We start from the raw sequence: 27,003 nt of genomic DNA on the forward strand, positions 1-27,003 counted from the left end.
TGCGTGCGCACAGGGGTGCACACGGCTGTCACTGACGTGCCGGGACCCGCCGAGCTCCAATCAATGGCGCCTCACCGGCCCGTCACGGCCGGCTTGGCACCGGTTCCCCGTGAGCGGGGTTCCGAGCTGAAGGTCCCGCCCCCGGCTGCCGGTATCCCCGCACACAGCCCCGCCCCTCCCCCCGCCTCCGGCGCGCAACGGTGACGTCCCGCGGCGCGCATGCGCAGAGGGGCGGTCGCGGAGGGGCGGCCATGGATGCGGGCGGCGGCGGCGGGCAGAGCCGGGTACAGGGCGGCCCCGGGTCGGGCGGCGACGAGAAGCCCCCACAGCTTTGGGGCCGGGACCGGCGGGACCCGCCCGCGGGGCCCGAGAAGGAACAGGAGCTGGTGAGCGCCGCGCCGCGGGACTCAGCTGAGTCACAGCCCGCCCGGCCTCGCGTCATCGCCGGGGTGTGACGTCATCCCGCGTCACGGGGGCGGCCGGGACCCCCCGGGGTTCCCTCCGGCGGAGGCGCGGGACGTCAGCGGCGCGAGGGGCCTCCCTCCGGAGGGGAGCCGTGACGTCACCGAGGCGAGGGGCTCCCTCTCGAAAAGGGCCGTGACGTCTTGGGGGTTTTCGCGTGACGCAGCTGAAGGCTCCCCATCCTAGGGGGGGGGGGGGAAAGTTTGCAGTGGGACGGGAAGTCTCCTGGGTGTGATGTCATTGGAATGGGGTGAGGGGAGCCGTGATGTAATCGGAGTGCATGTGTGACCGTGGAGGGGTCCCTCACCCGCCCACGGCAGTGGCCTTGGCGCTTGGGGTCCCCTGGGACTGTGGGGCAGCTGCCTCAGGGGAGCTGCTGTCACCAGGGGTGCCCCCCGGGGGGCTCTGCCCTGCTCCTCACTCTGGGATGTTTCTTACCTCCTTGGAAAGGGTGGTCTCATTGGGGGATGACCCTGGCAACAGGAGTATTGAAACCCCCGGCTGTGCTGGGGCAGGATAGTGCCCTGGGTTGGGGGGTGTCACTGAGTCCTGGTCCCTGTGCTGCTTGGGGAGTCCCCCCTCCGTCATGCTGGGGGTGCCTGTGCTGAGCACCCCTAACTCTGCTTCCCCCTGTGCCTTTTGGCAGTCAGAGGAGGACAAGCAGCTGCAGGATGAGCTGGAGATGCTGGTGGAGCGCCTGGGGGTAAGTCTGTGCCTGGGGTAAGGAGCTGTGGAGCTGGGAGCCCTGGTCAGGACTTTGAGTCACTCTGACCCTCACTGATGGTTATTCCCTGTGCAGTGGTGTTGGGGATGTTTCACCATGAGTGGGACTTCTACATGTCTGCTGTGGCCTGTCCCCCAGCCTTGATGTCTGTCTGGTGCCCAAGGGACCTCTGCCTCCTCTGCTCAGCCACGGCTATGTTTGGGGAGGTCTGGTGGGGTGCTGGCACAGGAACCCAGCCCCCTACTCCCTGACAGGAAGCTTCCCTCTGCAGGAGAAAGATACATCCCTCTACCGCCCAGCCCTGGAGGAGCTGCGGAGGCAGATCCGCTCTTCCACAACCTCCATGACCTCCGTTCCCAAACCCCTCAAGTTCCTGAGGCCTCATTACGGCAAGATGAAGGAGATCTATGAGAACATGGCTCCAGGAGAGAACAAGGTAAGGGCTCCTGGACCCACCACCCCACATGGTTGGGGGGGATGGTGCTGGGGCAGGTGATCGCAGAGCCCTATGGGCTCTGGTCTAATATCAGTCTCTGTATTGTATCTTGCTCTGGTGGATTACAACTTGCCAGGGCTGTGCCTTTTCCGCTGGGATAACTTGGAGGTGCTGGGAAGCTGTTGTTTCCCTGTGCCTGTCGTGTGTCTGAGCCCCGGGCACTCTTTCCCCAGCGCTTTGCAGCAGACATAATTTCTGTTTTGGCCATGACCATGAGTGGGGAGCGTGAGTGTCTGAAGTACCGTCTGCTGGGCTCCCAGGAGGAGCTGGCATCTTGGGGACATGAATACGTCAGGTAAGCCTGGGTAGGAGCAGGGTTTGGGGAAGGACAAGGGCTCATGGGTATTTCTTTGACCCTGGCTTGTCTAAGAGGTGTCCCGACTTGCTGGACCTTTGTTCAGCTGTCCCTGTCATGCCTGCATACATGCCACCTCACGTGGCATCTTGCTCCTGTGACCTCTGTCATCTCTCCTTTTGAACTTATTCCTCCTGGGCTTGTCCCCGATATTCTCATGTGGGAATGTGAGGCCCCCATAAGCCATACACAGCCTTGGCAATTGGCAGCAGCTGCTGCTCTCCTTGGGGCTGCATAAAGCTGATTCTCATGGCGGTGATGTTATTTTGTCCTCACAGGCATCTGGCAGGGGAGGTGGCTAAGGAGTGGCAGGAGATTGATGAGGCTGACAAGGCTCAGAGAGACACGCTTCTCACCCTCGTCAAGGAGATTGTCCCCTACAATATGGCCCACAACGCAGAGCATGAGGCCTGTGACCTGCTCATGGAGATCGAGCAGATGGACATGCTGGAAGAGTACATTGATGACAATGCCTACTCCAAAGTGTGCCTCTACTTGACCAGGTGAGGGACATCAGCAGGCTGAGGAGATGGAAGGGGCCTGGTCCCCATTGGACCAAGGCTGTCTCATGTAGTCATCACCTTCATGTCTGTCTCCTCCTCAAAGCTGTGTAAGCTACGTCCCAGAGCCTGAGAACTCGGCTCTCCTGCGCTGTGCCCTTGGCATCTTCCGCAAGTTCAGCCGCTACCCTGAAGCCCTGCGCCTGGCTCTGATGCTCAATGACATGGAGCTGGTGGAGGACATCTTCACTTCATGCAAAGATGTGTAAGTGCAAACCCTCTGGAGCCATCGTGGTAGGGTGTGACTCCCATCCAGGCAGAGCTGGGGTGGGTCTTGCCACTATCAGCAGTGTCAGGGGTTTGGACTGAAACTTGTCCCTGAAATCAAGGTTGACAAGAGTGAGTCATTTCTAGGATGCTCTTGTGTGTCTTTAGAGCAGAGCAGGCTGGGCTACATGTCTGCGCTATTTCATTTGGTGAGCACGTGATTGTGCTGGGGCTGGGTGTGCTCTGGGCCCTTAAGAAATCTCTCCCCTCTCCATAGAGTTGTCCAGAAGCAGATGGCCTTTATGCTGGGTCGCCATGGGGTCTTCCTGGAGCTGAATGAGGATGTGGAGGAGTACGAGGACCTGACAGAGATCATGTCCAATGTCCAGCTCAATGGCAACTTTCTGGCTCTGGCCAGAGAGGTGAGTGTCCCACATGAGAAGAGCCTTATGCTGCCTCCAGCTGTGGCTGCTTTGGTGCTGGGTTCCATGGCAAGATCTAGAAGGAGATCCCTCATCCCTTCAAGCTTGGCCAGGCTCCTTCTGGAGAGGTTGCCCCTGTCAGGTAGATGCCCTGGAGTGTGCTGGCTGAGATTAACCCTCTTCTTTCTTCTCTTTGCAGCTGGACATCTTGGAGCCCAAAGTGCCAGATGATATTTACAAAACCCACCTGGAAAATAACCGTAAGGGCTTATCTTGTGGTGACCTTTGTCATTCCTCCTGTGGAGAGCTCCTGTGCTCCTCTGGGTGGGTGCAGTGAGCTGTGTAACCTGGAGTGGGCAGATGGCCCACCCAATGTGTCTTGCCTGGTGTGTAGCAGGACCCAGCTGCCTGCTAGGGATTTGGCCTCCTCCTCACTGCACTTGGTGGACCAGGTCCTTGTTCCCCATGGTGTGGGCCAGCCGTGTGGAAGAGGGCTGGCAAGGCTTTTTTGGCTGCCTGGCTCACCCTGACATTGTTCCCCAGGGTTTGGAGGGAGTGGTTCCCAAGTGGACTCAGCACGGATGAACTTGGCCTCCTCCTTCGTCAACGGCTTTGTGAACGCGGCGTTTGGACGGGACAAGCTGCTGACAGACGATGGCAATAAATGGCTGTACAAGAACAAGGACCACGGTGAGGGAGCTGGGCAGGGGCTGGAGATGTCCCCAGGCTTGGGGGTCACTATCCTGTCTCTTCTGGTGGGGGCTGCAGGGCGCTGGCCTGCTCCATGTTCCTGGCCACCACCTGCCTCTGGCAGGACACATTGATTCAGGGCTGAGGTGGGCTCTCCTCCCCTGGAACTGCAGGGATGCTGAGTGCAGCCGCCTCTCTGGGAATGATCCTGCTGTGGGATGTGGATGGGGGGCTCACGCAGATCGACAAGTACCTGTACTCCTCGGAGGATTACATCAAGGTCAGTGGCATGAATCCTTGCAGGGGCTCTGTTGCTCAGGGAAAGTTGACCTTGCTGTGGTTTGTTGCATGGCTTGGCTCCTGCCTGGAGAGGGGTCGGATGCCTTTGTTCGGGGTTACTGAGTGGCTTGCCACCAGGCAGGGGTCTCTTGGGGCCTGTCTGAGGCACCTTTGGGGACCCTTTGTCTCAGAGCTATGTGGTGTGGGCTGCTCAGATGGGTCCAGAGTGGCATTGATCACTTGGGACCAGGTTCCCCCACGGAGTGGATGACATTAGCCACTGGCTTGCAGCAAGCTCTGTACACTGGAGGCCGTTCCATGGCTGTGCCTTTGTCTTGCAGTCGGGAGCCCTTCTGGCTTGTGGCATTGTCAACTCTGGGGTGAGGAATGAGTGTGACCCTGCCTTGGCCCTTCTGTCTGACTATGTCCTCCACAACAGCAACACCATGAGGATTGGAGCCATTTTTGGGTAAGGGCCTGGGCCCAGCCTCCCTGGGCAGTGCAGGGTGGTAGGGCTCCCCCCTTGTCCTCTCCCCTCACTCTGCCCTGGGCTCTCTGCAGTCTGGGGCTGGCGTATGCAGGCTCCAATCGTGAGGACGTCCTGACTTTGCTGCTACCTGTGATGGGAGAGTCCAAGTCCAGCATGGAGGTAGGGAACAGGGCAGGGTTCACTTGGGGTTCCTGCTCCCTCACCTGGTCCCCAGCAGCTCCTGGGGATACAGGGGCTGATCTGCAGCTCATTTGGGCTCCAGGTGCAGGACTATTGTCTGTAGCCAGTGCTGTGCCGTGCCAGAAGAACATGGCTCTGTGGGCCAGCTTGCTCTGCACCATCCCCCCATGCAGCTTGTCTCCTCCTCTTCCTTCACCAGGTGGCTGGTGTGACCGCCCTGGCCTGTGGGATGATATCAGTGGGCTCCTGCAATGGAGATGTCACCTCAACTATCCTCCAGACCATCATGGAGAAATCAGAGACAGAGCTGAAGGACACCTATGCCCGGTGGCTGCCACTCGGCTTGGGCTTGAACCACTTGGGTAGGAGTCTTGCCCCCAGCCACTCATGGGGTGGGGGACATTGTGGGAGTGTCCCTCTGCTGTGCTCTAACACTGTGTCTTCCCTGGCAGGGAAGGGAGAGGCCATTGAGGCCATCTTGGCAGCGCTGGAGGTGGTGTCAGAACCATTCCGCAGCTTTGCCAACACGCTGGTGGACATCTGTGCCTATGCAGGTGAGTTGGGCTGATAAGGCAGGAGAGGCAGGAGCAGCAGGAGCAAGTGCTGGGCCCACCTGTTGATTCTGGCCTTCTGCTCTATCCCCAGGCTCAGGTAATGTCCTGAAGGTGCAACAGCTTCTGCACATCTGCAGTGAGCACTTTGACTCCAAGGAGAAAGAGGAGGACAAGGACAAAAAGGACAAGAAAGAGAAGGAGAAGAAAGAGAGCTCAGCTGACATGGGGGCTCACCAGGTGGGGAAATGTGGACTGGGACCTGTGTCCCAGGTGCAGAAGCTGGCTTTCAGGTGGTCCCTAAGGCCCTTGGAGAATCAGAGCTGGAGGAAAACAGCCCCCATTCCTGTCCCCTGGGCTCAGGGTGGGTGCAGGAGCTGTGAGAACTTGGGTTTTAGGCTGGATGCTTCCTGCCTGGAGCTCAGTGCCCATGTTCCCATAGGGCGTAGCAGTGCTTGGGATCGCACTCATTGCCATGGGTGAGGAGATCGGCGCTGAGATGGCCCTGCGCACCTTTGGCCACCTGGTGAGTGACATCAGAGGGGACAGTAGAGAGGTGCGATGGGACCCAGGAATAGAGACTGGGTCTTGCATCACATCTCTGTAGACCTCACTGCCCTGAAGCTGGGTCTAACATGCATTTACCCTCCATGCAGTTGCGATACGGGGAGCCCACTCTTCGTCGTGCTGTGCCCCTGGCCCTTGCACTGATCTCAGTTTCCAACCCTCGACTCAACATCCTTGACACCCTCAGCAAGTTCTCCCACGATGCTGACCCTGAGGTTTCCTACAACTCCATCTTTGCCATGGGCATGGTGGGCAGTGGTAAGCCTGGGGGATAGCCCAGACTGGGGCTCAAGAAGGGAAGAAGGTGGGAGACCTAAGCCATGTACCCTGTTCCCTGCCTGCACCTCATTTTCCTCAGGTACCAACAATGCCCGTCTGGCAGCCATGCTGCGGCAGCTCGCCCAGTACCATGCCAAGGACCCCAACAACCTCTTCATGGTGCGGTTGGCCCAGGTGAGGATCCTGTGCTTACCACTTGTGGTGGGGAAGGGGCAAGTTGGGGTCCCTGCCTTGGGTGTCGGAGGGCAGCAGTGTCCTAGGGGTGTCACCCTTCTGCTGGGCAGGGTCCCATGTGTTACCTCACCACACTTTCATATACTTTGTCTCCCACACCAGGGCCTGACTCACCTGGGCAAAGGGACGCTCACCCTGTGCCCCTACCACAGTGATCGCCAGCTCATGAGCCAGGTGGCTGTGGCCGGGCTCCTGACTGTCCTTGTGTCCTTCCTGGATGTGCGCAACAGTGAGTGCTGTGGCCCCAGTCCCCCTCTGCGCCTACCACAGGGTGGGCACTGCTCAGACCCCTCACTTTCTTCTACCCTGCAGTTATCCTGGGCAAGTCCCACTACGTTCTCTATGGGCTCGTTGCTGCCATGCAGCCCCGCATGCTGGTTGCCTTCAATGAGGAGCTGCGACCTCTGCCTGTGTCTGTTCGGGTGGGACAGGTGAGGGGCAGGCACAGCTGGGGAAATGGGGTGCTCTCCTGTCCCCGTGTGTCCCTAGCTCTCACCTTGTTCCTCTCTTGCAGGCTGTGGATGTGGTAGGCCAGGCAGGCAAACCCAAAACAATCACTGGCTTCCAGACTCACACGACACCGGTGCTGCTGGCACACGGAGAGCGGGCAGAGCTGGCCACTGAGGAGCATGTGCCCGTGACGCCCATCCTGGAGGGATTTGTTATCCTACGCAAGAACCCTAACTATGATGTTTAAGCCTAGGGGGAGCCTGGGTAGGGGATTTGAGTGGTGGGGAAAAAAAATTAGTTTGTTTTTTGTTACTGAGGGTCAAGCAAATAAATTGTGCGGAGACTCTGGTGCTACTGTAGTGTGGGTTGGGCTCTAATCCCCATGAGGGGGCCTGGTGGCCCCAGGGCCAGGCACAGATCCCGATGAGCAGGGAGTGAACAAAAAGCTGTGGGATGTCACAGGTGCTCCTGCTGCGCCTCACCCTGGGAGGGGTCTCGCGTGGCATCTCTCCCTGCTCGGCTGACAGCCCCCTGTGGTGCGCTGGGCTCCGCTGGCCCCCTGTGCCGCTTTGAGGGTTAAAATCCATCTCGGTGTGGGGTGGAGGCTGCAGGGAAGGATTTTTAGGAGAAGGAGAGCCCTGTCCCGCTTCAAAGTCGGCAGCACCGGTGCCGTGCCCCAGCCGGGAGGCCACGGCTGGGTGGGTGCGGAGGGCTCAGTGTCAGGGGAGGGGGATGGCTGCAGTGTGGAGGGTCGAGGGGGGAAGCTGTCCCCCACGTGGGTGTGAGGCGCTGGGGGGGGCTGGGGAGGCGTTGGTGCCCGTGGGAGTGAGTCCTGTCTGGATCCTGGGTGGGCGCAGGCCGGGGCGGTGCCGGTGGTCTGGTCCCGCTGCGGCGCGCGCCACGTGCTACCGCACGGAGCGGGCGGAGCCTGTGGGAGCGGTGGGCGGGGACACCCGGGAGGCGTTGGGGCGGTAGGGGGCGTTCCTCGCCCCGTCCCTCCGCCGGGGCTCGCGCAGACTCCTCCCGCCCCGCCACGTGACAGAGGTGTCCGGGGCGCGGCGCCGGCGTCACGTGCCCGCGGGGCGGTTCCCGGGGAGGCTTCAGGCGCAGCGTCCCGCGCCCCGCCCCCGAGCGCCCCTCCCCCGCGGCGGCGCGCGGCCCCGCCCCTGCGCGCGGCGCGGCTCCGGAAATGGTCGTGCTGCGCTGCGCTGCGGCTGCGTCGGGCCGCGCGCGCTGAAGGAGACTGAAGGTAACGGGCGGGGGCGGGGCGGGCGCGCGCCGCGGGGGGGCGGGTGGGTGGGGGTTGGGGAGGGGGGGGGCGGGCGGGGGAGTGGGGGTACCGGTACCGGGCCGCGTGCCCTCTCCCCGGGCCTCGCGCTGCCGGGCCCCGCCGCGCCCCGCCACTGCCGCCACTGCCGCCACCACGTGGGCGCCGCCCCGCCGCCGGCGGCACGCTGCCCTGCCCCCGTCCCACTCCGTTCCCCGTCGCTCCCGGCCTGGCCGCCAGTGGTGGTCCCGCGCGGCGCCGCTCCGCGCCCACGTGCCTGCCGGTGCGCCCCACCGCCGCGCACGTGCTCCCGCCGCCGAACCTGCCTAGGCCCGCCGTCGCTACCGCCGCCGCACGTGGTGCGTGCCCCCTATCCCCGCCACGCCGGTACCGGTGGTGCCGCGGGCCATGGCGGCGGCCGGCAGTGACACGTGTCCTTGGCAGAGGCCGCAGCCGCCGCGGGGGGGAGCGGGGCTGCCGGATGCCGCACCGGGCCCCGCGCCGCGCCCCGCCGCTGCGACCCCCCGGCCACCACCCTCCCCTTTTCCCTCTGTTCCTGACGCCAAGATGGTGCCGCTGCCTTGGGCCTGCCCCGCCGTCCCGACGCGGAGTCGGCAGCGGCAGCCTGCCTGGCCGCCGCCTCGGCCCTGGGGGCGAGGCCGAGCTCGGGCCTTGTGGGGCCGGCAGTTCCCGGCCCGTTGCCGCGGCCTGGCCATCTTTTTCCTCTGGGTGCCCGGTGGCTCGGCCTTTGCTGTCGCGGAGCCCTTTCTTCCGCGGAGCCCTTCCTCTCACTCCTCGGCTCCAGCTCGGACGGGGCCTGGTTGTCCCGGGCTCTCGGTCCCCGGCTTTGGGCCCAGTGCAGGCCGCAGGCCCGGCCTGTCCCGCTGCGGGGGAGGCAGGGGTTCGCCTTCCCCCACCCCCGGGAGGTGACCTGGCCGGTGGGGTGGGGGTGGCGAGTCCGGGTGGGCTCCCCCCCGGCTGACGTATTTCTCCCTTCCTCTCTTCAAGTCAGTCGGATGAACGGTCTCTGCAGGCCCGCTCAGCCGGCCCAGGTTTTTCCCGCGGGGGGGTGAGTATCCCGCTCGCTCCTGGTTGTGCCGGCGGTGGGGGACCGGGGATGTCCCCGGCTGTCCCCGTCCCTTGTGTGACACTCCCCATTCCCCTCTTTTTGTGGTGATGGGTGCTAAGGCCCAGCTAAGATGGCCTGGGCCACCATGTCCTAGGGGCGGACCCTTGGTTCCTTGGTGAGTGGGGGGCTGGGGGATGCAGCCAGCTCCTGTCACCTCCCAGAACCCTGGCAGAACCCATTTCCAGCGGGGTTGTGGTTTAGGGGACCCCTGAGAAGAGGTAGCACCTTCTAATGCTAGAGTTCCGTCCTGGAGGGGCAGCGGGGTGGTCGGGGCACCCCGGTGAATTGTCTGGCACTGCCCCACACCGGCTGTGCTGACGCGGCTGAGCATCAGGTTACCAGAAGCACGGCGACTGCTCCCCGGGGTGCCCCAGCTGGCAGCGGGTTGGCCAGGTGCTATGGGGTGCAGGGGATCCCCCTGGCTCCCGGCAGGGTTGTGGGGTGGGCAGCACTGCTTCTCCTTCCAGCCCCAGCGGCCTTTGCACTGGGGCGGGGAGAGCGGCACTGCCCCGGCTGCCAACTCCCTACCGGGACAGCCGGGAGGCTGCCAGGGCTGTCTGGGTGCTGGTGGCAGAGGGGGGAGTGTGGGGTCCCCTGGGCAGGGCAGCAGTGGCAGTGTCAGCATGTGGGGGTATGTGGGGGCTGATCCCTGCCCTCCCTGGTAGGTGTTTGTGGTGTGTGCTGGGGACCTGGCGCCACTGTTAGGAACAGGTTTGGCCAGCCGAGAGAAGCCTTAGTAGGTCAGCCGGGGTGGAGCTGGGCACGGCTGACGCCGGGGTGCTGTTGGCCCACCCAGCCCCCTGGAGCTGGTGATGGCCTGGGTGCTAGCAGTGGTCACGGGCACCTTTTGGGGTTCCTAGCTGGTCGCTGTGGGGTCACCTTGGGGAGGGTTTGTCAGTCCTGCCAGGGGCCATGGCTGAGTTAGGGGCATGATGAGCACTTTGCTCCAGAGAACCTGCCCAAGGTTACTACCCTCTCCCTATGCCCCAGTGGGTGTCCATGCCCTGGTGAGATACTGTGAATGGGATATAGCCAGTGTCTGGCTTTACACTGAGGGGCTGCAGATACCCTATTTTTGGGGCTGATGTGGATGGGGGGACAGATGCGTGGGGTGCTGCCCACCTATAGCTTACGTTCACTGTCGCTGTCCCTGCAGATAGCAAGGGGATCCTTATGCACAACCCCATGAAATGAACAAAGCTCCACAGCCCACAGGAGGAGCCCCGACAGCCCCGCACCCTGCCCCTTCTCCCGGACTGCCGCAGGTAACCAGCCTCTTGGGGTTGTGGGGGGACACCCAGCTTTGCCTCCCCGCTTCGTGCCAGGGGCAGTGGTGCCATCTCCTTCCCTCCCTGCCTCCTCCAGCCGACATTCCCACCCGGTCAGACGGCACCTGTGGTTTTTAACCCGGCACCGACCTCACAAATGAATACGCCTTCTCAGCCGCGCCAGGTAAGGGCTTTGCCCTGGATTGGAGGGCGTGATGTAGTGGGGAAAAATCAAGCAGCTTTCTGCCTTCTGGCCAAGTAGCCCCCACTGCCATCATGCTTGGGGGTGCTTGGAGTCTTGTGGTGACCCCCAGGACCGGTGTGCCCCTGCTATCTGGACCATGACTGCCGCCTGGCACCTCTTGGCCCTGGGGTTGGGGGGCAGACACCCCTGGCCAGGGATGCCCACCGAGTGACTGCTCTTCTCTCCTTCCTCCCATGCCCCAAACCTCCCTCTCCTCCTCTCTCAGTTTCCAGCAGGGCCTCGGGCTATTCACCAGCAGGTACTAACCCACCTTCCCTACCCTGCATGACGAACACCCTGCTCTGACACTGTACAGAAACACCTACCCTGGGCACAGAGGGTCTGGGGAGCATGTGGAGACCCCAGAGCCAGGGAACATGTTCATCCGGGGAAAGTGGGAGACATCTGCTTGACTTTGGGGGGGTTTCCCTGCAGTGTCTTCCCAGTTTCCTCCTCGCATGAAGCCTGCAGCATGTGGCTGTGCCTGTGCTAACCCCAGCCCAGGCTGCTGCTTCTGCCTGTGTCCTTCTTCCTCCTCTTCCCCCACCACTTTGTGGGAGGTCCCCAAGGGCATGTGGTGCCACACAAGGTTCTGGATTTCTATAAACCCTCTTGTGTGAAGGAGCTGCTGGAGGCAGATCTGGTGATGTCCTTGGTGTGCCAGGGACCCCTGTAAGGGGCAGGGAAGGGTTCCAGTAGAGGACCCCAGTAGATTTGGGATGTGGGCACCAGGCTTCCCAACCTCCTGTCCCCTCTGACAGCCATCCCGTGTCCAAGCCTTGTCCCAGTTCGGGTAACTCCTGTCTCTCTCTTTCCCCTTTTCCCTCTGTATGCGTGCACTTGCTAACAGGGAGGATTCAGGTCTCTTCAGGTAACGCTTTCTCCTTACCCCGGCGTGTGTGTGCAGACCCTTACTCGCCCACTCACTTTTGGGTTTGGGATGCTGGCAATGCCGGATTGGGATGATCGGCACGGGCCGGGGAAGGGGAATGAGTTGTGCGCACCCTGGCCGTGTGACACGGCGAGTTTTGGCACGGCGGGACTACAGCTCCCAGCATTCCGTGCGAGTGCCGGCAGCCGGTGCGGAGCACGCCGGGACCTGCCGAGCTGCGTGTGGCCGCGGCCGGCTCCGGGCGCTGGAGCGTCTGGACCCACTTGGGCTCGGAGGGGGCCACGGCGGGCATGAACTGGGTCGGGTGGACCCAGACTGCCCCGCAGGTGCGTGGGGGCAGGATGGTGCTGGGGTGGGGGTCAGCTCCGGGAAGGGAGGCGGGGTCTGCACCCCGGCACGGGAGGGGATTTCCCCTCCCCCCATCCCTCCTGGACCTGCGTCCCTCTCCCCGAGACCATTATGAATTTTTTGGGTGATGAACTCTGCCAGGCTGCTTCTCCCAGGGTGGGGCAGGAGGTGGTGGGGTTCCATACCAGTGTGTTGGTGCTGGGCAGGGGTGCCAGCACTCTGCCTGACACCATACCTTGTCTCTCCCCAAGCATTTCTACCAGAACAGGGCGCAGCCTCCCGCCAGCGCCTCCCGTGTGCAGAGTAACACAACGGCTCGGCCCGGCCCCCCTGCCCATGTGTATCCGGCTGCTTCCCAGGTGATGATGATACCCTCCCAGATATCCTACACACCTTCCCAAGGAGCCTATTACATTCCCGGACAGGTGAGGGCTGTGCCCCGGGCTCTGTGGGAGGGGACTTGGGGATGGGTAGGGGGAAGGGGTGATGATGTTACCCAGGCTGGGAGCCCAGCTCTGCTTGTGAGAGAGGGAAAGGCAGAAGGGTTCCCCCAGGCTCTCCAAGCACCCAGCGCCCCCTGATTTTAGTAGGATGTTGCTCAACTCTGAAGAGAGGTGACTGGCAATGCTGGTCCCCCTCCCCAGCAGCACCCAAAGGCTTTTGGTGCCCACTTTACCTGTGTCCTGCTCCCTGTTCTGGTGCCCTGATGATTCATTGCCAGATTTGGGGGTATGTCAGTGGTTTTGTGGCAAGTTTATGTCCTTTGAGGAAGATAGCCAACCTTTCTTCTTCTTTCCCATTTCAGGGCCGCTCCACATACGTTGTCCCGACCCAGCAGTACCCGGTCCAGCCTGGTGCCCCTAGCTTTTACCCTGGAGCCAGCCCCACAGAGTTTGGGACTTACGGTACAGATGCGAAGGATTTTCTCTGCTTGCTGGTGCTCTTGTAGCCCAAATACTTCCCTCCTTTTAGGCTCTCTATGCAGGCCCCTGTGCCTGAGAGCTGAGCACAGGCTCTGCTGCCTTTGCCAGCTCACTAGGGCTGACTCTGTGACTTCATTACAGGGGGCAGGGGGTGTTACCCCTCTCCCAGCAGCACTGAGGTCCCACCAGTCCATCCACTGCTGCCCTTTTCCAAATCGGGACCGTTTAATATTTAACTTTCCTGGCAGAGAAGTGGGGCAGACTTTATCCCCTGGTCCCCCTCACTCACTGTCCAGCTGTGAGCAGTTTTGTGCGTGCTGACCTCCCAGCCTTCGGCACCCCAAGGAGCTGAGCTGGGGGTGCCAGGGCCACTCTGTGCCTGCCCTCTCCCAGCACTGGGGAGCAGTGGTGTGAGCAGCCCCCCCTGCTTCCCCCGGCTTGCATGTGGCCACCCAGGCTGTGACTATATTTAGGCTTGGTCGGTCCCAGGAGGCCCGGCAGACACAGAAATGTGAGCCGAGGCCTCCGGCCTGGGCCCAGCACAGCAGCAGAGCACAGCTGGGGCGGAGATGGGCTTCTCCTGAGCCAGGTATGTGACTGTCCTCCCTCCTTCTTGTCCCTTGGTCCACCTGGCCCCGCAGAGGACAGAGGTGGCTCCTGGCAGTGGCTGACTCCTGTGCTTGGGCTGGGGCATGGCTGCTGCTTTTCCTCAGCACTGGGACACTCCCTGAGCGTTTCTTTGGAGGTCTCAGGATTGCCTCCTGCTTCTGCTTCAGGGCTGCCACTGTTCCCAGAGGAGCCGGTAGCAGTGTGCTCCTTGCCCACAAGACTGGGTGGGTGGCCTGGTGTGGTGTGCCTCATATGCCTTGGTCCCCAGGGCTGGGCAGCTTGAGGTCTCCCTCCTTCCTGCTGTGCCTGGCCCATCCTGGGGTGCGGGGACAGTCTGTGTCCCCCCTGGGCAGAGGAGGGGTCCTTGGCTCCTGGATGTTGCAATCACCAGGAAGGTGCTGAAGTTGGAGGGGGCTGTGTCCCCCCAACACCCACATCCTTGTGGCACTGCTTGGGGGCTGATGCTTGCTGTTGCCCTGGGAGGAGTGGCATGTCCCTTGGGGGCTGTGCCAGCCCTGGATGGGATCCAGCTGTGCCTCCAGCCCCCGGCATGGCTCCCTCCTTTGTACTCAGCTCGACAGGGAGCCTGAGCCCCTCGCTCTGGGTGTGAATGGAGAGTGCAGATGGGGCTGCCTGGTGCCGCCCTTGGGCTGGTGCCGGTCCTGGGGAGATAAGGGCTCATGGCAGGAAGGTGGCTGTCCGCCGAGCCAGGACGGTCGCAGCCGGCATGGCTGAAGGTCCCCATGCTGAGTGTCCTGGTCTGGAGCCAGTGGGCATGGCGGGCGCCCGCAGGGCCTGGCTGGGCGTGGGGGTGGCGCAGGGACGCTCTGCTTCACGAGGAAGGAATTCGGTCGGGCCTGTTGAGCGGGTTGGGACAATCTGGGCCGGATGCAATGGGGGTTCGCTGTGTAGTGACACGGGTTCCCCAGGCTCTTGGCAGACCCCTGTGTTCAGGGGACTGGGGGGTCCTTGGGACGGACTCGGAGGATCTGTGTTGGCTGCTCCCTCTGACGTTCTGCCCTCTTCTCCAGCGGGTGCTTATTACCCAGCGCAGGGGGTGCAGCAGTTCCCGACAGGGGTCCCCACCGCCCAAGTTATTGTGAGCCAGCAGCCGCCGATCCCCCCGAAACGAGAGCGGAAGACGGTAAGGAGCCATCCCTCTCTGGGCACGGGGTGTGTTCGCAGGTGAGAGGGGACGGTGCCAGCCCCAGGTGCCCATCCTGCATGGGTTGGGACAGAGTGCAGCATGCTAGGGAAGGGGGATGGCACAGGGCCATGTCCCCTGGGCTGGGGGGCTCAGCAGAGGATTTGTGGGTGCTGTCGACCTTGGCTGTCCCGGCAGGCAGCATTGTGCTGAGTCATGGCTCCTGGAGCGGGGGGGGGGGGACGGGGGACGGAGGACGGAACGGAACGGAGGGGGCGGGGGTGCTGCAGCTGCCAACTGCTGTCTGCTCCCGGAGATGCCGGCACTCGGGAGGCCTCACACGGGGCCTATTTATAGTGGGGAGCTGGGTGACTGCTGGCACAGCCCTGTGCTGGGAGTGTGAGGTGCTGTTGGGCTGGGGAGGGGGGTTACTGACATTTTATCACTGGGAGAGGTCTTGGTGCCCCTCAGGTTCTGCTCTTGTAGCCCTGGAAGGAGGTTGTGTGGGGGTGGGGATATCAAGACCTATGGCTGTGCTGTGTCCACCAGGGTCCCAGAGCCCCGTGTCCCTCCCCAGCAGGGTTTCTTATGGCTCTTGCACACACAGTGGGCACGGGGCTTGATGTGATGTTTGCATGCTGAAGCTGGTCCCCTGTGGTGTCCCTGAGGCAATGGGTGTCCCACACCTGTGCCAGGGTGGTGGTGCTGCCTTGGGGTCCCCCAGCCCCTGAGGGCAAAGTGCTGGCTCTGGCTGCTTATCATGGCTTACGGGGCTTACTCTGCCCTGTGCTGTTAATTCCCACTGAGCACTGAGTCTGGTGTCTGTGGTGTTGTGCCCTGTGGGGAGGTGTCATGTCATTTGCCAGTCCTCAAGCAGCGTGTGGACAGAGCAGGCACAGTGCTGAATGAACTGCTCGCTTCTCCCATTGGAGAGAAGGGGGTGTCCTGGGGGTACCAGTCCCAAGTGGAGGGGGTAGTTTGTGCACTGTGTTCCCCACCCTGCTGACAACTTCCCTCTCTCTGCCCTGACCCATGGACAGATCCGGATACGAGACCCCAACCAAGGCGGCAAAGACATCACTGAAGAAATCATGTCCGGAGCAAGGACCTCATCCACCCCCACCCCTCCACAGGTAAAGGGGAACCCCCTGACTGGGGGCAGCGGGATGTGCACAGTGACCCTGATTAATTCCCTCTTTGCTTTCTGCCAGGCTGGAAGCAGTTTGGAGCCCCAGGCCAATGGAGAGACCCCCCATGTAGCAGTTATTGTCCGGCCAGGTAAGTGCCTGTGTCAGAGGTGGGTGCCGGGTGTGGGTGTGCCACCCAGCACAGCTGCTGCCAGGCTCCTTGTTATTGGTGCTGCGGAAAGGCCTCGCTGTTCCTTGGTTCACCTGGGACTTGTGGGGTGAGATGTGTTCCCTGTGTATCAGGGCACCAGTGTTGGGTCCAGGAGAGTTCTTGGAGGCTGTCTGCTCATTCCAGCTGTCCTGTCCACTGGGCACTGAAGGACACCTCTTGTCCCCTTCACCATTTTGTGATGTGGGTTGGCACATCTGTCCTTACCCATACTGCAGATGGGAGAGGTCTATGGGGGGGGGGGTTTGCAGGGTGAACAGTAGATTGGAGAGCCTCCCGTTAACACCACCCACCTTACAGATGACCGCCCAAAGCCTGCGCTGGTGGTGAGCAAGCCTGTCTCCCTGGAGCCCAGCAAGTCAGCGTCCCCATCACCTCCCCCACCCCTCATTCCCGAGGTGGAGCCTGTGGTGCTCTCACCTGTGACGCTGGTGCCAATGGAGCCCCCTGTGGACGCGGACACTAAAGCAGAGCTGGGCGAGGCGCCGCCCGACCCCAACAAGACGTTTAGCGCCATCACTACAGTGCCAGGGGCTGTGGACCTGCCCCTCGTGCCCGCACCTGATATGGACACGGTGGCCGTGGAGGAGGAGGAGGAGATTGCCATTCCCCTCCCAGAGCCCACCCAACAGGCGCCTGTGTGCCCAGAGGTGCCGCTGGTGCCCATTGTTCCCTCGATGCCAGCTGTGCCCCCAGTGCCGGCTGCACCGTCGCCGCCACCACCACCAGTCGTACCACAGGCCCCTGAAGCACCCGCCAAACCCGCCTCCCCCAGCCCTCCACCACCCCGGGAAGAGCCCTGCCCTGAGCCCGCCGCTGAGGCCAATGGGGTCTTAGAAGAGGTGCCTGAGGCGGTCCCTGAGGTGCCCGTGTGCCAGCCGGTGCCTGCACCAGCACCCATGCCTGCCCTGGACTCCCCCATCGCCCAGCCTGAAGAACTGCCCCTGCCCAATGGGGTGGAGGGTGCTGGCAAAGTGGAGCCGAGCGAGGAGCAGCCAGAGTCAGATATCAGCCCTATCTCAGAGCCCGAGGAGCCGGCCCAGCCCGGCACCCCTGCATCTCCTCCAGCAGAGGAAGAGGAGGAGGAGGAGAGCGAAGGCCCTGGTGAGGCCACAGAGCGGAGCTCAAGCCCAGCCCCTGCCCCTTCGCAGACCTTGGAGGCGACTGCACAAGGTTGGGGATGCCAGGCTGGCGTGTGTGGTGCTCTGGGATGCACCTGGTTGGATGTTGGATGATGTGGAGGGGTTGCCCAGCTGCAGTGCTAGGTTTAGGGAGGGTATCAGAGAAGAGGGATGGGGTTAGGTGGCCCAGGACACAGAGGTATGGAGGAAGGAGTCTGCGATGTGTGTCTGTATGCAGTCATATGGGGTGGGTATAGAGAGGTGGGTGTGGGAAGTGCCCTAGGGGAGGGTGGGGTGGCGTGGCGTGTTTTTTATGGGGAAATGTGTTTTATGTGATGCCTTGTGCCTGGGTTGTAGGGCGGATGTATTGGGGTTGTGTCTGAGGGCTGTCCTCAGCCATCTGGGACGTGAGGAGGTGCAGCAGGTAGAGGGATGGCAGGGGAGATGCAGGGCTGTAGCTGTGGGGGCACCTTGTGTAGGGGTATACCCATAGGGGTACCCTGGGGTGCCGTGGTAAAAGAATGGGTCTTTTTTGTGTTTGTGAGTTAAAGCACCCTGCGCAGGAGTGTGGGGTTACAGAGGGGTGTGGTGGGAGGTGGGAGGACATGTTCATACAGAGAGGGGCTATAGGAGCATGACTTGGGGGCAGATGTGCTTCTGAGGAGCACCTCTGTGTGGGTGCTGTGTAGGGTTGTGAGGGAGGAGAGCATGTACGAGGGTGTTCCTGTAAGGGCTGTCCTGCTGAGGGGGTGGGTGTCTGCAGGGATCCCTGGAGGAGAGTAGGAAGTGCTGTGCTTGGGAATAGGTGTGTATGGAGTGTTTTAGAGAAACACACCTTTGGTATGAGGTGTGCCTGTTTGGGGTGTTTTCTGAGGTGCCTGCTGAGGCTGCGGGGTACCATGGTGGGCTGTGTGTAGGATCTGGAGGGCTTCAGGTGTCCGTGTGGGTACACAGTATGTCTGGGAAGGGGGGGCTGTGCTGGGGTGGCAGGACTGTGTTCCATGGCTCGTCCACAGCCCCATCGTAATTTTGTGTTACTGAGGTGTTGCTTGTGACCCCAAAGCTGCTGTCAGGGTAGGTGGGGGATGGAAGGCTTCCAGTCCTTCACCTCCCTACCTCTCCTCCCAGTCGCCATGTCAGTGCCAAAGAAGAAGCGAAGGATGAAGGAGCTGAACAAGAAGGAGGCAGTAGGCGATTTGCTGGATGCCTTTAAAGAGGTGAGTGTCCCAGAGGTGTTGAGGGGTCACCCCGTGTCTTGTCTCCTCCTGTGATGAACTCTTGAGACATTGTGTCTGGGCCACTGATGCTTCATGATGGTAATGAGGATCTGAGGGGGGTGGGTGCCTGGGTGGAGGGGTCAGGGTCAGGCTTGTGGAGTGACCGCTGTTCCTGTTCTTCCTAATGCAGTCTCAGATCAGTGATAGTGCCTCGGAGACAGAGAACAAGCCCCCTGCATCTCCGCCTGCCCGTGAAGCAGAGGACGTAGCCCCACCCCGTCCACAGGAGGAGTCAGAGGAGACGTGGGAGGAGAAGGAGGACAAGCTGGCCCCAGAGAAGGGCAAAGCTGCTGACCAGAAGTACCGCTACAAGGAAGGTGAGCTGTGCTCTGGGCCAGGCCTCCTGGGAGCCACCACCTCTGGACCCACTGCTGGAGAGCGTGGGAGTGGGTCACAACTCCTCAAGCTCTCCTCCCTACCTAAGCCTGGCATAGGGTAGGGCACAGGGATTCCAGAGCCAAGGTCCTGGCAGGAGGCAGGGAGCTAATGGCATCAGGCTTTTGTGTCTAAGCAATCAGTGTTGTGCTCATGGCATACCAGGCTGGAGCAACTCTCTAGCTGTCCACATCACACTGCACTGATCCCTGGGTGGGCCTGGACCTGCTACAGCTCATGGTGGAGGATACAAGACTGGCCACATCAGAGTCTCCCTCTTTGCCCCTACTGCAGAGCAATGGAAGCCACTGAATCCTGAGGAGAAAAAGCGATATGACCGGGAGTTTTTGCTGGGCTTCCAGTTCATCTTTGCCAGCATGCAGAAACCAGAGGGACTGCCACAGATCACGGACGTGGTGCTGGACAAGGTCGGTGCGGCCCTGGAAATTAGGGGAGCATGAGTGGTGGGGGATTGGCTCCTCTTTGTGCCTTAGCAAGGCAGGGCAAGGATTTTCCTGCTGTGCTTGGGGTTCTGTTGTATCCTGTGCAACAAGCCTTGAGCCTGGGGGTGGTATGAAGGGGCACTTCTGGGGGCCTTTTTTCCAGTTCCTTGTCCCGGCGCTGAGGCTGGGGGATGGATCCATCCCGCTCCTCTGCCCCCGGGCAACCTCAGCCCTGTGTACCTTCGCAGGCCAACAAGACCCCACTGCGGGCGCTTGACCCTATCCGCCTCAGTGGCATGAACTGCAGCCCTGACTTCACCCCCTCCTTTGCCAACCTTGGCCGGCCGGTCATGGGCAACCGGGGACTGGTAAGTATCTCCTTGCTTCGCCCACGCTGTCCCCCTCTGCCTCTACGTGATGATCAAGCTTTTGAGCCACTGTGTCTGGGCCACTGATGTCCATGATGGAGCTGAGGATCTGAGCAGGCAGATGGGGACACCTTGGGAGCCAGCCTTGCTGGTCCCAGAGCAAATTGCTGAGTTTCTTCTCCCCCTGTCAGCCCTCGGGATTGGGTCCACGTCGCTCCCAGCAGAGCCAGAGGAAGGAACCTCGCAAAATCATTGCCACTGTGTCCCTCAATGAGGATGTCAAGCTGAACAAGGCTGAGAAGGCCTGGAAACCCAGCAGCAAGCGTGCTTCTGAGGAGGAGGATCCTGAGAACATCAAGACGCAGGTGGGATCTGGGGCAGGTTGGGGGGTGGGAGGGAAGGGGGGCATGTGCCTGGCTCTAGCTGACTCTGTCGTCCTTGCAGGAACTGCTCCGCCGTGTTCGCAGCATCCTCAACAAACTGACACCCCAGATGTTCCAGCAACTGATGAAGCAGGTGATGGAGTTGTCCATCGACACGGAGGAGCGGCTCAAGGGTGTCATCGACCTCGTCTTCGAGAAGGCCATCTCGGAGCCAAACTTCTCTGTTGCCTATGCTAACATGTGCCGTTGCCTTATGGGGGTGAGCAGGAGCTAAGTGGTGCTTTAGTTAAGATGGCAGATGTTTGTTTGGGGGCCTTGGCTGAGCTGAGCAGTATGCCCAGTATTTCCATGTGGGATGGAGAAACTGAGAAACTTGGCTGGAGGGCCAAGTCCAGAGTCTTCACAGGTCACTATGAGGGTGCTGGGTGGCTTTGCCCTGGTTTGAGCAGTGCCTTTGCTGGGATGCTGGCCAGTTTTGGGGGAGACATGACTCAAGCTCCTTGCCCCGGGTTGTACCTCTCCCTGCAGCTCAAAGTGCCCACAACAGACAAGCCCACGGTGACTGTGAACTTCCGCAAGCTGCTGCTCAACCGCTGCCAGAAGGAGTTTGAGAAGGACAAGGATGATGACGAGATCTTTGAAAAGCGACAGAAGGAGATGGATGATGCCAGTGCTGTGAGTTGGGTTGGAGGTTGTGGCTGAGAGGTGATGTGGGTGTCCTTGGTGTGGCTCTGGGCTCTGAGCTGCCCTGCTGTGCTGTCCCTGCAGCCTGAGGAGAAGGCGCGCATGAAGGATGAGCTGGAGGAGGCACGGGATAAGGCCCGCCGGCGATCCCTGGGCAACATCAAGTTCATTGGAGAGCTCTTTAAACTGAAGATGTTGACAGAGGCCATCATGCATGACTGTGTGGTAAAGCTGCTCAAAAATCATGATGAGGAGTCTCTTGAGTGCCTTTGCCGCCTGCTTACCACCATTGGCAAGGACTTGGACTTTGAGAAAGCCAAGGTACCCCTTGCCCTATCCTGTCTTGCTTTGCTCTGCCCTTGCCTTTGGGAAGGATGTGATAATGACTGTCTCTGTAGCCCAGGATGGACCAGTACTTCAACCAGATGGAGAAAATCATCAAAGAGAAGAAGACATCATCCCGAATCCGTTTCATGCTGCAGGATGTGATAGACCTCAGGCGGGTAAGGCATAGTGACTGCTATTGCCTGGGGTTGGGTCCCATGGAACTGATGGCCTGTGTCCTCTGACTGCCAGCAGTCCTTCTGTCCCCCAGGAGGGGAGAGGTGGGTATGAAGGCTGTGGCCAGCCCCAGAGACGCCATGCTAGCCCCACCCCTTGGCTAGTATGGTTATAGTAGTGGGCACAAAGTAAGCGGCGGCTGTTTAATGCAGGGGGGCTCTGGGAGCTGAGCCTTTTTGTGCCAAAAGCTGCCACAGCACATGGGGAGCTGTTGTGGCTGAGGCAGGACAGATTGGCCTGAGGCTTTGAAGGTGGGATGGCTAGGAAGGGGAAATGTCTCTCCCTCTATCCTCCAGCCAGCTCAGTGCCTCTTCCCTTCCCTCTGCAGAGTAGCTGGGTGCCGCGACGAGGAGACCAGGGCCCCAAAACGATAGACCAGATCCACAAGGAAGCAGAGATGGAGGAGCATCGGGAGCACATCAAAGTGCAACAGCTCATGTCAAAGGACAAGAGAAGAGGACCCCCAGGGCCATCCTCCAGCGGTGAGTCCCTGGCCTTGGAGAGAGCCAGGCTGCCAGGGGTGGGTTGCTCCTGCTGGGCGCTGCTCAAGGCAGGACCCTGGTTTATGTCTGTCCCCCCTTGTGCCCAGGGCGTGGGAGCCTGGTTGCAGACGATGGGTGGAACACGGTGCCCATCAGCAAGGGCAACCGACCCATTGATACCAGCCGGCTAACGAAGATCACCAAGGTGAGGCTGGGGGTGCAGTGTGGGCAGCTGAACCAGCTACCTGGCCCCAATCCTGCCTCAGTGTGTATTTCAGAGCTGACTCTGTCTCTCTGCCTGCAGCCTGGATCCATCGACTCCAACAACCAGCTCTTTGCACCGGGTGGGCGGCTGAGCTGGGGCAAAGGCAGCAGTGGAGGGTCTGGTGCAAAGCCTGCAGATTCAGGTGGGCAGCATTTGGGGCCGGACGGGGCAGGAATGGGGATCCTTCCCCTTGGAGGTTCCTGTGTTGGGGAGGATCTGAACTGAGATTCCCGTTTTTTCATGCACAGCGTCTGATTCAGGGCGACCAGCCACAAGCACCTTGAACCGCTTCTCAGCGCTCCAGCAGTCAACCCCTGCCGAGAGCCTGGAGTCGCGCCGTGTGGTGCAGAGGTGAGGGGCCAGCCCTGCCTTGAGAGGAACTCCCCAAATCAGACAGTGGTTGGGCAGTCCATAGGGAATCATATAAGGTGTCTGAGCTGGAGTGATGCCCTGTGGCGGGATGGGGCACTAGGGCAGCCTGGAGTTTGTAGTGAGTCCTTGCAGCAAAGGTGGCTGACACCACCCTGTGCTTCCCCCCTTATGTTTGGCACTTCAGTGACAACACCTGGGTTCTGGGTCTTGTCTCTAGGGGTCTTGGGACCAGACAGACATCGATGGGCTGGAGAGAGTCTTGTAGAAGCTGGAACATGAGATTCCCAAGGAGAATTGGAGTTATTTTTTTTCGGAAGAAGAAAAAAAACAAAGGGGGATCTCACCACAGTCTGCTGTGGGGACATATGACTGGGATTGGGTCAGGCTCTGCTCAGCCATGCCAAGGGGCAGGGTGAAAGGCAGAGTGTGTGAGTTGGAACAGGGGAGAGAGAGGGGGGGAAAATGTTTTTCTCTGAGGGATGGTCAAGTGCTAGAAGAGGCCCTGGAAAGGTCTGGGATTGGAGTGCGACAGGCTTGCCTCACCGAGCTCTGGGATCAGGAAGGATGGCAATGATCTCTTCACACAGTGTCCATCCTCCTCCCATGCAGGAGCAGCTCCAGCCGTGACAGGTCAGAGAAGGCTGGGGAGAGAGGGGACCGGGAGTCACGTTCAGAGAAGAGCACCGACCGCCTGGAGCGTCCTGACCGGGGAGAGAGGGCAGAAAGAAACAGGTCTGCCCTCACCAAGAGAAGCTTCAGTAAAGAGACAGAGGACAGGAGCCGAGAACGGGAGAAGCAGAGTGGCCCCGAGGTCGTGCGCAAGGCTGCTAGCATGAGGGAGGAACGGGACCGGAGCAGAGAGCCCAGTGAGCTGGGGAGGAGCAGCGCCTTGGGGGTCTGGCTGTGGCTCTGCCTGGCCTAGGCAATGCCTGATTCTTGCTCTCTCCTCACAGTTAAGCAAGAGCCAGCACCTCCTGCAGCTTCCACTAAGCCTATGTTGTCAGAAGAAGAGCTGGAGAAGAAATCAAAGGCAATCATAGAGGAATACCTGCACATCAATGACATGAAGGTGAGAGGAGGGGTTGGCCAGGCATGGCACTGTGTGCCCCCCTGTAACATGCCTCCCCCTTCCCTGGGCAGCAGCACTGTTGGGCTTTTGGGCAGTGTGCTGGCTGTGCCTGGGTGAGGAAGGGGGGAGCTGGGGCTGGCTGCAGGGCAGCACTGACCCCCTTTTCCCTGCAGGAGGCCCTGCAGTGTGTGCAGGAGCTGGGCAGCCCCTCCTCGCTCTACATCTTTGTTCAGAATGGCATTGAGTCCACACTGGAGAGGAGCACCATCTCCCGCGAGCACATGGGTGTCCTGCTGTGCCAGCTGGTGAAGGCAGGCACGCTGTCCAAGGAGCAGTACTACAAAGGGTGAGGGGCTGGGGCAGCCTGGCCCCAAGCTGGTATTTTGCCCAGTGTTGAATTCAGTCCTGCCTTGTGCAGGGCTCACTGCCAAGCTCTACCAAGGTCCCTCCCAGCTAAGGGTGTAGGGGTTGCTGGTTCGCAATGGCCCACTTCTGCCCTGCAGGCTGCGGGAGATCCTGGAGATTGCCGAAGACATGGAGATTGACATCCCACACATCTGGCTGTACCTGGCTGAGCTCATCACCCCTATCCTGCAGGAGGAAGGTATCCCCATGGAGGAGCTATTCAGGTGAGGGTTGTTCCCCTCTGTGGGGCTGCCATGGGGCTCCAGGGGGGCTCTTGGGGGCAGATAGCTCAACCAGGTCCCTTATTCTGTGCAGGGAGATAACAAAGCCCCTGGTGCCCATTGGGAAGGCCCCCACTCTGCTGGTCGAGGTGCTGGGCTTGCTGTGCAAGGGCATGGTAAGTGCATGGGGCTCGTGGAGCTGCTGACTGCTGCCTTGGGGACTGGCAGCTTGAGAGGTCAGATTGGCATGTGGGGATGGGATCCTGCTGCCACCAGAGGGAATGGTAGGGGGGACATCCCTTGCCCTGTCTGGGTCATGAGTGTGGTGTGGCCAAGCTGCAGTATCCCCCTCCCTGGAGATGGAGGCTGTGGGGTACTGATGGCAACTGTCTATGTGTCCTGCAGGGCCAGAAGACTGTTGGCAAGCTGTGGCGGGATGGGGGCCTCAGCTGGAAGGAATTCCTGCCTGAGGACCAGGATGTCAATAAATTTGTCACAGAGCAGGTGGGAGCTCAGTGGCAGTGAGGAGCAGAGACTGGCTGTGCAGGGACCCTGGGGGTCCTGCTGCCAAGAGCATGGTGTTCCCCCTGCTGCCTTTAACAGCTCCTCTCTTCCCACTCCCCAAGAAATTGGAATATACGGTGGGGGACAGCTCAGACACGCCGAGCCGCAAGGAGCTGACATCAGAGGAGCTGTGCAAGCAAATGGACAAACTGCTGAAGGAGAACCCAAACAACCAAAGAATACACGACTGGATAGAGGTGAGGGTGTGGGTGCAGCACCTGCGGGTCCAGGCGCTCCCTACTTGGCTCCTCCTCACCTCACAGCCCCTCTCCTCTCCCTTCTCCAGGCCAACCTGAGTGAGGAGCAGGTCTCATCCAACACATTTATCAGGGCCCTGATGACATCTGTGTGCCACTCGGCCATTATCTGTGAGTACCAGGGTGAGGCTTGGGAGAGGTTGTCCCCCTGCCCACACTGCATCCCCTCATGCCCTGTCTTCCACAGTCGAGAACCCCTACCGTGTGGACGCCCTGGTGATCCGCAACCAAGCCAAGCTGCTGCAGAAATACCTGCGGGATGAACAGAAGGAGCTCCAGGCACTCTACGCCTTGCAAGCCTTGGTGGTGAAGTTAGACCAACCTCCCCGTGAGTGTGGCAGGACGGGTGGGCTGAGGAGGGGGGTGGCAGGTATGTCATCGCCACAGCAGGGTGTCTGGTGGCTGGAGAATGGCAGGGGCTCCCCTTTGTGTCTCCTTAGACCTGCTGCGGATGTTCTTTGATGCCCTCTACGACGAGGATGTCATCAAGGAGGAGGCTTTCTACAAGTGGGAGTCCAGCAAAGACCTGGCTGAGCAGCAGGGCAAAGGGGTGGCTCTCAAATCCGTGACAGCCTTTTTCACCTGGCTCCGGGATGCCGAGGATGAGTCGGACAACAACTGAGCAACTGTGAGGAGGAGGAGGAAGAGGAGGAAGGGGGGAGAGAGCGAGCAGGGCACTCTGAGGAGGAACTCCACCCCCTCCTACCCCTGGCCCCCCTGGACTTGCTGATGCTGGGGCTGAGGGACCAGTTGTGCCCCCCACAGCCCCCTTCTCTCTTTTCTCTCCCTCCTCCCCCTGCCCTGGTTGTGTTTGCAAGGCCTGTACTAGTTTGTCACCATTATAATAAGTGGATGCTGATGGAGGTGGCTGTTGTGGTGGGGCCCCTTGGGGGCCCTCTCCTCCCCCTCCCAGTGCAGGCACCTTGGGTCTCTGGGAGTGGGGCAGAGCATCCTTGGACTCATGGGGAGGGGGGACAGGATGGGGAAAAATCTCTCCCCTCCTTTCCCCCCTCCTCTTCCTCCTCCCCACTTCTTGCTGAAATATAGAGAGATTATATATATATAAACTTATTAAATTTGGTTTGGGGACAGGAGCGTGATTTCTCCCCCTCCCCTGTCCTCTCTATTCCTCCATCACTGCCTGGCCCCCCCCCTCCCCCCATGGTTTTTTATTTTAAATATAAATCATTCCCCCCCACCTCCTACTCGTGACACCTGGGGAGGGTGCTGGGGAGGGTAGTTGGGAGGAGGCGGGGGTGACCCCTTCTCTCTGGACCAGGCTGAGTCCCCTCCTCCCCCCCCCCCCCCAAAACCTCCCATCCTCTCCCAAACGTTTAAGGCCACAATTGGGCAAGCAACGGGGCGGCCCTGCATCCGCGTCCCCTGTATTTATAGAGCGCTGGATGTGACGAGCCGCACGTGTAATTATTAAAACAAGGATTCAATTACTGGTCACGTGAATTTGTAAATAATTTTTTTTGCTTTTTTTTTTTTTTTCGTTATGGAGTATTTAATTGAAGACTTAAAGGCATCTTTTCACCTTAAAACTGGAAATAAAAGAACATTGCTAAATAATGCCCCGTGTTCCGCTGTTGCCACCCCCCCATCCCATGTCCCTTGCCGCCTGGGCTGGTGGGGAGTGCTGGCCCGGATCCCAGGTGGGGACCAGCTTCCCCCCAGCAACCAAGGCAGATGGTAGGTACCCCCACCCTGGGGCTGGGAGGGGGCAAGGGGGTCACATGTGCCTGGAGCCAGACCCCCTGGGACCTACCTTCCCAGCTCTGCCTGTCACAGGGTGCTCTGGCAGAACAGGCAGCCCTGCCTCCACCCTGGTGGTGGAGCAGAGCCTCAATGTCCCCAGGTGTCCCTTTTCCTGTGGGCACAGAAGTAGCAGGACCTGTATGGTCTTTTCAAGCTCTGCCCTGGGGCAGGAGATGTAGGAGATGAACTGGGCTCCCAGCAACAACTTATTGTAGTGGAAGCTTTCTGGTCTCGCAGGTGGGGATGGGGTAAGGCTGTGCTGTCCTAGA

The 27,003-nt window shown here is 60.6% G+C and overlaps 3 protein-coding genes and 2 non-coding genes across 11 annotated transcripts; 4 read left to right on the forward strand and 1 right to left on the reverse strand.

The window, feature by feature from the left end:
* The first annotated feature begins 216 nt into the window (after positions 1-216).
* Positions 217-7,297, forward strand: PSMD2 (proteasome 26S subunit, non-ATPase 2). Its single transcript, XM_030455993.1, has 21 exons — positions 217-386; positions 1,109-1,165; positions 1,458-1,622; positions 1,856-1,977; positions 2,316-2,540; positions 2,644-2,802; positions 3,082-3,226; positions 3,426-3,486; positions 3,770-3,916; positions 4,090-4,196; positions 4,537-4,664; positions 4,757-4,844; positions 5,065-5,227; positions 5,318-5,419; positions 5,511-5,656; positions 5,859-5,942; positions 6,073-6,241; positions 6,342-6,436; positions 6,599-6,725; positions 6,809-6,927; positions 7,011-7,297. Exons 1-21 carry the CDS (start codon positions 252-254, stop codon positions 7,191-7,193), a joined length of 2,727 nt encoding a protein of 908 aa, XP_030311853.1. The 5' UTR covers positions 217-251; the 3' UTR covers positions 7,194-7,297.
* An 813-nt stretch (positions 7,298-8,110) lies between these two features.
* EIF4G1 (eukaryotic translation initiation factor 4 gamma 1) lies at positions 8,111-26,428 on the forward strand. 7 transcript variants are annotated; one of them, XM_030456464.1, is made up of 33 exons: positions 8,111-8,195; positions 9,222-9,282; positions 10,499-10,607; positions 10,708-10,794; positions 12,346-12,519; positions 12,900-12,999; positions 14,658-14,770; positions 15,811-15,903; positions 15,982-16,048; positions 16,427-17,299; positions 18,376-18,464; positions 18,655-18,841; positions 19,194-19,327; positions 19,573-19,710; positions 19,902-20,075; positions 20,155-20,352; positions 20,622-20,768; positions 20,862-21,098; positions 21,176-21,280; positions 21,667-21,820; positions 21,928-22,025; positions 22,125-22,227; positions 22,334-22,436; positions 23,067-23,323; positions 23,411-23,526; positions 23,700-23,872; positions 24,030-24,155; positions 24,247-24,328; positions 24,558-24,656; positions 24,779-24,913; positions 25,003-25,084; positions 25,161-25,301; positions 25,414-26,428. In XM_030456464.1, exons 3-33 carry the CDS (start codon positions 10,533-10,535, stop codon positions 25,593-25,595), a joined length of 4,842 nt encoding a protein of 1,613 aa, XP_030312324.1. In that variant the 5' UTR covers positions 8,111-8,195; positions 9,222-9,282; positions 10,499-10,532; the 3' UTR covers positions 25,596-26,428. The 7 variants fall into 7 exon arrangements, with proteins under 7 accessions (XP_030312324.1, XP_030312329.1, XP_030312328.1 ...); XM_030456469.1 differs by having other exon boundaries at positions 19,591-19,710; XM_030456468.1 differs by having other exon boundaries at positions 8,177-8,195; positions 9,226-9,282.
* Positions 9,002-9,967, reverse strand: LOC115598768 (collagen alpha-1(III) chain-like). The gene has a single exon (XM_030456354.1). It carries the CDS (start codon positions 9,965-9,967, stop codon positions 9,002-9,004), a length of 966 nt encoding a protein of 321 aa, XP_030312214.1.
* LOC115598793 lies at positions 18,510-18,582 on the forward strand. The gene has a single exon (XR_003987925.1). It is a non-coding gene; the product is annotated as a small nucleolar RNA SNORD66 (small nucleolar RNA).
* LOC115598794 lies at positions 19,753-19,827 on the forward strand. The gene has a single exon (XR_003987926.1). It is a non-coding gene; the product is annotated as a small nucleolar RNA SNORD66 (small nucleolar RNA).
* Positions 26,429-27,003: the final 575 nt, after the last annotated feature.

Source organism: Calypte anna, chromosome 9 (assembly GCF_003957555.1).
Source record: "Calypte anna isolate BGI_N300 chromosome 9, bCalAnn1_v1.p, whole genome shotgun sequence".
NCBI classification, from domain to species: Eukaryota; Metazoa; Chordata; class Aves; order Apodiformes; family Trochilidae; genus Calypte; species Calypte anna.

Coding starts and splice junctions, on each gene's coding strand:
- PSMD2 (XM_030455993.1), top strand. CDS start 252: ATGGATGCGGGCGGCGGCGGCGGGCAGAGCCGGGTACAGGGCGGCCCC. Junction 1,623..1,855: donor TGGCTCCAGGAGAGAACAAG/GTAAGGGCTCCT, acceptor CTCTTTCCCCAG/CGCTTTGCAGCAGACATAAT. Junction 4,845..5,064: donor AGTCCAAGTCCAGCATGGAG/GTAGGGAACAGG, acceptor TTCCTTCACCAG/GTGGCTGGTGTGACCGCCCT.
- LOC115598768 (XM_030456354.1), bottom strand. CDS start 9,967: ATGCTGACACTGCCACTGCTGCCCTGCCCAGGGGACCCCACACTCCCC.
- EIF4G1 (XM_030456464.1), top strand. CDS start 10,533: ATGAACAAAGCTCCACAGCCCACAGGAGGAGCCCCGACAGCCCCGCAC. Junction 18,842..19,193: donor GAAGTACCGCTACAAGGAAG/GTGAGCTGTGCT, acceptor CCCCTACTGCAG/AGCAATGGAAGCCACTGAAT. Junction 22,437..23,066: donor TCGCGCCGTGTGGTGCAGAG/GTGAGGGGCCAG, acceptor CCTCCCATGCAG/GAGCAGCTCCAGCCGTGACA.